Consider the following 8953-nt stretch of genomic DNA (forward strand, 5'->3'; position numbering starts at 1 on the left):
TGGACAAGGTAGATTATGATAATATGGTTCAGGAGCTTTTACAAGACCGTTCCAGCTATCGCATTCTTCCGGGCAATCCTACCAACCAACTGCAGAATCAAATCAACACTATAATTGAAGAAGCAGAGGCAGAGGGATATATAAGCGCTAAAGAAGCAGCCTTCCTAACACCATCGCACCCCCGAATACCAGCCTTCTATGCCACTCCGAAAATCCATAAAGGCATAATTCCACCTCCTGGCAGACCCATAGTATCGGGCATTCAGTCAGTTCTAGAACCTCTCTCACAATTTGTTGATTTTTTCATTAAAGATGAAGTTCAGAAGATGCGCGCATATATAAAAGACTCTACAGCAATGCTCAATCTTTTGGATTCCATTACCTTCAATCAAGAGACAGAATGGCTAGTTACCATGGACATAGAGTCATTGTACACGAAAATCCCACAACAAGCCACACTCTCCATGGTGCAACATCTCTTGGAATCAGGCATTGATCTTCACAATACCCCATCTGGTTTGATCATACAACTCGCTGAAATAGCTCTTACAAGAAACTATTTCATCTGTAACGATACCTTCTACCAGCAGATATCTGGGACTGCTATGGGGGCGACTTTTGCTCCGAGCTTGGCCAATCTTTTTGTCAATGCTTTTGAATGTGATGCTATCTACCCTTCCTCGAATCCCTTCCTGGACCAAATAATACTTTGGAAGAGGTACATAGATGATGTTTTCATGATCTTCAGAGGCACCGAAGCAGAAATACATACATTCCACACATGGCTGAATTCGTTAAATCCTTTTCTGAAATTTACCTTGGATCACGATAAAAAAGCTATACACTTTCTGGATCTTAACATCATGGTGGTACAAGATAAACTTTGTTCAAGAGTATACAAGAAAGCCACCGACAGGAATTCTCTCCTGACATACTCGAGTTATCACCCACAGGCATTGAAAGACAATCTCCCATTCGGGCAATTCCTTCGATACAGAAGAATTTGCACCCAGACTTCAGATTATGAAGAACAAGGAAAAGCGCTCAAGAAACAATTGGCTCATAGAGGGTATCCGAAGAGGATCATCGATTCCACATACAGGAGAGCCCGAAATATTCCTAGAAGTGTTACTCTGCAACAACACCCGAAACCACCTGCTCAAGACAATATAATAGCAGTTATGAGTTACTCCCCCATGCTGAATAAGTTGAAAAGGGAAATAAAAAGTCTATGGCCGATTCTAAATACTGGTCAACACCACCTGGAGGAGCCTAAATTTGCCATCAAAAGGAGGAGTAATATCCGGGACAAGCTAGTCAAAACTTTTAGAGAAAAAAGAGACAAAAACCCTGCTACTATTTGGCAGAGTACTGCTCCAACAGGACACTCACCATGTGGATCTTGCTCCATGTGCTCACAAACTGAACGCACTAAAGAAATAGATTTGGGGCTTCGTACTCCTTGGATACAACGGCAGCTTACCAACTGTAACACTGCAGGAGTGATCTATCTCATAATATGCCCTTGCAACCTCAAATATGTAGGGATGACCATGAGACCCATCAAGAAACGGATGATAGAACATCGTTCGTGTCTAAGGACAAAAAAGTTGACAGCACCCATGGTAAACCATTTCATTATGAAAGGACATAGTCCAGAAACATTCAAATGGACAATAATTGAAAAAATTAACATTCCTAAACGAGGTGGCAATTTTCAGAATATGCTCTTTAGGAGAGAACAAAACTGGATATTTAGGCTCAATACACACAAGAAAGGGCTTAATGAACTTATTCAATGGAATGAGTTAGCTGTTCTGCCCACCTAACAACACCATATAGGGCACATGCTCATTGTAGTGTGATAGAACTAGGGGACTAACCCATATATGTACCTTTTTGTACATGTGTATAAGCCCTAGCAACCCCTTCCTGTAATTAATTTTTTCTAGGAATTTTTTCCAGTAATTTTTTCCTGTAATTTTTTCCTGAATTGAGGTTATACACAGCAATAAGGGGAAGGGGATGCACCTTAGTTATGACCTTAATAGATGAAATACAACGCATGTATGTATTTGTTTAGGATCATGACGTTCCATCTAGCCTAAGTTTTTTATTCAGCCTGGGCTACCTCATGTCGTTGATATAATACAGCCTTGCCATCTGCTACTGTGGAATAACTTTGTATGATATGTAGTGTCATTATCAAACACAACGTTGCAGTGGATGGCAAAGATAGCCTTCGTGGAAGTGGTATTTTGATAATCATGTATACATTAGTATATATAAATACTTCGTCAGTTTTTCATGTGGGTTTTACAAAATATGCACCTCTCTCTCTAATGCTGAACTGCCCATTGTGTGTTTACTGAATATATAATACACACATATGCAGCCTTATCCAAGATGGCTGAAATACGTCACCATAGCTAAGATGGCCGACAAACCATAGAGTTTGTTTTCGGAGCATCGTGTATGAATTTCTACATAGAGGCATCATAGCGGGCTGGCGCTTAGTGTGCATGCATTTTCCAGACTTGCAGGCACCGCGCAGACGCATTGACGCCCTCTCCAATGTACGATTACAGCAAGCGAGGTAAGAGCTGTGTTCTAGCTGTAAATACAGCCTTATAAAATTTAGTGCTGCGTTCGTAGCAACTATGAACGCCCTTTGACTCACTCGCATTATTTTAAACAGCTGGCTTGTCCATTGTTTTCAGATTTGATATCAGCCAACGCTTAAACTGATAGCGTGACATCTAGTATCTACAGCGCTCGGGTGCGCTCTGTTCTCAGATATTTCTGAGCAGTTACGTTTTTCAGCACAGTGCGGTAAGATCATGCACAGTTTGTAAGGGGCTATAAGGTTATCCCACCCCCTTTTTTTAAACCAGCAAGCACGGTGGTTTAGTCCCTGGAGTGTTTCCGTGTACGGTGCGGTAATATCACGCACAGTCTTTAGGGGGCTATAAGGTTATTCCTCCTATTTTAAACTAGCAAACACAGTGGTTTAGTCCCTGGAGTGTTTCTGTGCATGCATGTACACCACCATTCCCGTCCCTATTTTTCACAAGCCCCCCCCCTACCCCCTCTCCCCACTCACCTCTGTCTCCCCATTGTTTTATGTAATATTAGGCACAACTTTGGACACATTAATTTGTTCACTTTAGTAAGTAAGCCTAGTGATATCTTTAGCTACACCTATGATAAGCAATAGAGGTTTAGTAGTATACACCAGTAGTAGTGTGGAAGGAACACCATGTGATTATTCCACTTTCTGCTTCCCTTAGGAATAGAAAAACACACGCAAGGGTGCAAGACAGCGATCCCAGACAGGGAGTCAAGACCTCATTAAATAAAGTCCTGATGAAGATGACCCGAATAAGATGTGGTTATGAAACCGGTCGACTTTGATACAGCATGAGCTGGTCTCATGTGCTTTTTTAGATCAGTGTATAGAATTGTTCACATAGACGGTGTTACATTTTTTGATACTATACTGTGTCTTATGTCTATACAAGCTTTTAGATGTTAACAAGGACACTTCCATTAAGGTGCCTTTGCAATCTAAGCATCGTGTGTTATCGGTACAAGTGTTTGGATTCTTCTAGTTGCTGGCACCCTAGTGGCCATTAAATATTCATACACTGGTTTGCAGATAGAGCACTAGAAAACTCCAAGTACACTGGCATTATTTAATGTAAAATGCCTTATGTGTGTTTTTTCAGCTTTCATTTACACACTTTGTATCGTGTTTTAATTGTTGGGAGTGAATAAGTGATTATTCTCTTTGATTTTGGAAAGAATCATGGACATACTGAACAACAATTTTACTGCTATATTGGCCTGATGAAATGTTTATATATATTAAAAATGTGTGTTGAAAAATTACTTTCTCTATAGACCGTGATTGAGTGTGACGATGATTTTGTAATTCTCGGTAAGAATTGAAATTTAACCTTGTTTAAGGTTCAAGTAGATTTACCCCTAGTGTTCTTGCACTGTTCCTGCACCATGTAAACAGCGGGGTTCTGCATACTGTGGTGCAGGGAGTTTGCTCACTCTGCAGCGTGGTGTTGTCCTCCCAAATCATTGAGGGGTCACTCCCTGCATCACAAAGCGTATCAGAAAGGAGTCAGCAGAGAGGTCATCGTGGACATCCGTGAAGGATCAGGTAAGCAGTGCAAGTGGGACGAATTGCTTGACACTCGGGAAGAGTCTTTTCCGGTACGCCGCACACAGGCCCACCGGCATTTCAAGGGACAGCTGACCTCAGAGCTTCCCTATTTCGACTCATGTAGTCTGTAGCATTGACAAGCAGGAGAGCAGCCACTCAGCGGGAAAAGCACGGGTTGGTCTATTAAGGGTGGTATCTTCTCATCTGGAACTTGCCGGCTCTTATTCAGAGCCGGAGTTTTGGTCCAACCCAAGGGACTGTGTGTGCTGTTGGTGCCTGCCACAGTGCTCCGGTCCGGTTTTCACCATCATCCTCAGCCTCACTCATGGTGGTCTGCGTCCTCAAGGAAATACAAGGTTCCTTGCACTATCAGTAGACAACATGGTCCTTTCCCTATGATAATGTCCAGAAGGAGGAGCAGTCAAGTACAAGACTCACCTTTACTGGAAAATATACCTGGTCTTTTGCATTCTTATTCCACTCGAGCTACAGTGGGTAAACAAGCATTGTCCTTCCTGCAAGTACTTCCTGCAAGTACATCATTCAATATGGACACCACCTTATACCTTTTTGTTATTTTCCATGGAAGGGGTGGAGTGAGCACTTTAGAGTAACTTCCTGTGACAGGGTTCTTCCTGCCCTAAGTACTATACAAAGGGGGAAGATTATGGGGGATTTGCATTTCTAGTGCACACTCAGTGTGGTTTGATGTGTTTGCTTTTACTTTTCTACAGAGGTTTTTCATCTCAAAGTATTTTAATCTGCCTGAAAGTTTTCCTCTTCTCTCAAGATACCTTGTGGTTCCTGTCTCCCTCTGCCAATCCCAGTCCTTCTGGCTGGAGCTTGCAGAAGTGACCCTGGTTCCTTGTTCATCCAGAATCCTGACAAGTACAGCACGACCAATCCAGTTCACTGTCTGTTGAAGCAGAGAACTGGTAAAACAAGCCCTTGAAACGAGATTGCTTTAAAGCCTGTCAAAACACAAATAAACTTGCCCCGGACGAATGTCCTTTGCCAGCAGCAGGATACATGAGGCTTTTAGCAGCAGAATTAAGTATAATTGGTTATTTATAACAGGTTTAATACCCAGAGGTTTCTAAGCGCGGATCCGGGGATCGAACCAATGTTGCTCCGCGTCATCTTGCTTCCCAGGTGAGCGCGTTGCCCCATGGTTATCCTCCCTAGAAGTAGCAGCAGTTTTGAAGAAATCCCTTTAAAACCCAGGTGGGATTGCATTAAAACCTGTCAAAACTTAAATGAATTTGCTCCAAAGCCGACTCAGACATAGGCCTAGAAAAAAAACAGGCACAACCGCATTCCAGGTTTAAAGTAAAATGGTAAACACCTTAATGCCAAACTGAAGTAAGAGGACATTATTTGAAAAACGAAACCATCAACATTAGTGCTGCTTGACTTCTAAAAAAAAGATAAAAGATGTCAACTCCTGTTGCCGATCATTGCTCCAAAAGATTAAATACATATCTGGCCAAATACACTGATAAAGCAAGGACTGATGACATAGACTCGGCACTAGCCCATCTTGGTACACTAAAGAAATTTAATGAGTATGTCAGACAATCCTTTGATAGAGACAGTCTCAGGTTGTACCTGATAAGGAAGCAATACCCAATAATGACCAGGTTTATCCTGTCAGTCAGGCTTCAAACAATCAAGGTGCTGGAAAATACGGGTGCATGGAATGGTATCCCGCGACCACATAGGCTCTGCAAACTCTGTGGAAGAACCATTGCGTCTGCTAGACATTTGCTAACACAGTGTGATGAACTAGAAGTAGTTTATAAGCGGGCATATGCGAAATTCAGCAAACCGACCTCTGACACATTTTGGAGCAATATGTTTGAAGCCAAGTCATCAGTTCTTAGTACAGCGGCATTGCACATGTGGGAGGTGGCAAGTAAAATGATAACAAAGGTCGACGGGGACAGTTTTTAAGTTATTTTAAGATTATCCCTCATGGAGGACACTTGTATGAATTGCATGTATTTATTAATATGAATGTATTTTAAATATGTATATTATGTATTTTCTCTGATTATGTCAGTGCGAAAGGGATGCAAGTCATAGAATAACGCACTATAATAAATAAAATACTTTTTGTTATTTAATACATGCATGCTGCAACACAACGGGTTTACGTTTTGCTAAGATTATCAACAGATGGTGTGAACTCGCATGAAAAGCAAAAAGCTTGGTGTTACATCTAGATAGATTGAAGCTATTATTCTTTAATACATTATTAATGTAGAAGCAGATAACTCTCTTACTGACGATCAGATCATCAAAGGCTCTATCATCTTCTAACAGCAATCATTAAATTATTGTGCATCTCCAAAAGAATATGGCCATGAACTTAAAACCCATAACTTCTTGTTTCCCACCACAGACCTACCTTCTTGTCCCAAATCTGTAGTGGCTTACTCCCAATGCTATACAGAATGGAAAGAAAGCCGCTCTGGAAAGTGTTCTTAAACATGGCTATCCCTTTCCGTCAGGTCAGCCGTTTACTGTCCCTTCAGCCACGTTTTTCGGTCTGCAACAGGTAGCTTCCCAAAAATATTTGCGAGAGAGGAGTGCAGAAATGGTCCTTGGTGCTCTACAGAGGATGAGCCGAATCAGCATGCAAGGGAGGCAGTCCAACAAAACAGGAGCACTTTTTTTTTATTAGGAGTTTATGCTTATTTCAATCCTTCCTTCGTTGCTCCATAGGCATATTAAGCACTGTTCTCTGTTCTTAAACTGGTATGACAATATTATTTTAATGGAAACATATTCCCCCTCCTGTATTAAAGGTGATAGATGACTGGTTTCATGTTAATATTGGTAGTTGGAGCTCTACTTCCTACTGCCCAAGCGAACATGGGCTTCTAATATACAATTTATTATTCAAAGGTTCTGCCTAATGCATCAATTTTCGGTTATATGGTTTGAGTTTTGTGTCTTACTGCCTTCTTTCCTGCTGGATTATATTACAAAATATGATGTAAAAGAAATCCTATTTTAATGTCCACCAAATGCTATTTGTTTTGCATTCTCTGGAGATGAAATATGCTATTGCTGTTTACCATATGCTTTTTCTCTAACGATTCTTCAGATACAGCATGAAAAATATTTTTATCGTTATAACAGTAAAGTCCACAAATGCTGGCACCTGTCTATCAGATTGACAGTTATTTCACTTGTAAACGCTGTGTCCAGCCCCTCAGCCCCTGCACTGTGCACTATAGAGTTGCAAATTACTTTGAAATCGGTCGTCTGCCGTTTCCAGGTACACGACTTTTAATATTATTTCAAAGATAAACAACAGTTACTCGTCTTTCTCTAGTCTCAATGCTGTGGCGAGATACTGCTTTGGGATTAGGAACTGTAAGGGGGAGGGCGTTTTTTAGGGGAGATCGGCTGTTTCCCTATAGCCTTTCATGTGCGTATAACGTAGGCCTTGCTAGAGCATATTCTACATGAAACCCCTTGAGGTTGATGTCTAAACAAATGTCAGGACACTCTTGATTGGAGATTTTATATTCCTAGCATAAATAACACCTTCTCATTCCTAATTCTAAATAATAACGTATTAAATCCGGCAATCCGGAATTTAAATGTTTATGGAAATATCGCTCGGACACGGCGTAATTTTTCAACAGTTTCCTACAACTACCATTCACACTACTCGGCCCAACTGTCTTCTTGGAATATCCTGTTCAACAAACCATAGCCGCTAGTTCGAATTAGAGGAAGGGACTTAGCAACGTGTCGCAATGATGAGAGTTACACGTTACGTTCAATTCAACATATTCCTTACAATCCCTAATCACTTACATTATACGATATATGATAAATAAGGCGACAGACCGGACCTTGTGTCGCAGAACTGATGTACATCCGTGGTTGAGTGGCAAACAGGACATTGATTGGGACATGCGTTCTTTTGCTGAGTGATCTCATTTGGGCCATGAAAAATGCAGTAGTGGTGCGAGTCGAGCGTGGCGTGCAACACGTTCACGGCGAGACATAAAGCTATGGCACGGATAATCAGTCACTTATTTTCAAAAGCTAGTCTGTATAGGAGAGTTACTGGTGAATTTTACAGCAAACTTTTTGTTAACAGTTGAGCAAAAGTGATACAATTGCAATTGGTGGGGGTACCACATGAAAAAAGTAAAACACTTACCAGGTAACCAAAGGCCACAGGACCATTTCATAAGGACTTTGTCCACAATTATATATGCCAGCATTTTCATTGTAAAACACACTTTATGATGCCTGTGCCCATTAGATAAGCCAGCATTGCCAGTGTAAAACAATTCCATTATGTCTCTGACCTCACTAAATGGTAGTATTTTGCCACTCTGAGAAAACATTGCCCTGCTCACTGTGCCTAGTATGCTGATATTACCACTGTACCCATATACTCAAACAAGGTGCAAATAATGCCATTACACTTTTAGGTTATGTTTTGGGATTTACTGTGGTTTGCTGCCTTTTGCATGGTGCATTGGTGGATCTGAGATGGGTGGGTTAAGTAAGAGAGGAGACAGGAAAATACAAGACAGATTTGCTGATGTGTGCAGTTTGGAAGTACTCCAATTTCTACATGTGGGTCAGTTTCAGGGTGTTCTGTGTCGATAGTACATATGAATTTGTGTCTGAGGGGAGACGTTTGTGCCCACGGTGGTAGGATGCATTGAGTCGTGGCTCTGGTATGTACGTTGGTTGTAGAGGTGTTGTGTTCTGATGTTTGATGTCTGTTGGGAGGAGTGT

General features: G+C 41.3%; 1 protein-coding gene across 2 annotated transcripts in view; it reads right to left on the reverse strand.

Moving 5' to 3' along the window:
* The window catches only part of CFAP20 (cilia and flagella associated protein 20), a 539103-nt gene extending 531167 nt beyond the window's left edge, over positions 1–7936 (reverse strand). Inside the window, exon 1 of one of the 2 annotated variants that reach the window (XM_069645023.1) lies at positions 6588–7936. In XM_069645023.1, the coding sequence (XP_069501124.1) occupies positions 6588–6671 (84 nt within the window). In that variant the 5' untranslated portion in view covers positions 6672–7936. The remainder of the gene's footprint in view (positions 1–6587) is intronic. The other variant, XM_069645111.1, reaches the window with a different exon arrangement.
* Positions 7937–8953: the final 1017 nt, after the last annotated feature.

This window comes from Ambystoma mexicanum, chromosome 1p (assembly GCF_040938575.1).
Source record: "Ambystoma mexicanum isolate Mex_15411 chromosome 1p, UKY_AmexF1_1, whole genome shotgun sequence".
Classification (NCBI taxonomy): Eukaryota; Metazoa; Chordata; class Amphibia; order Caudata; family Ambystomatidae; genus Ambystoma; species Ambystoma mexicanum.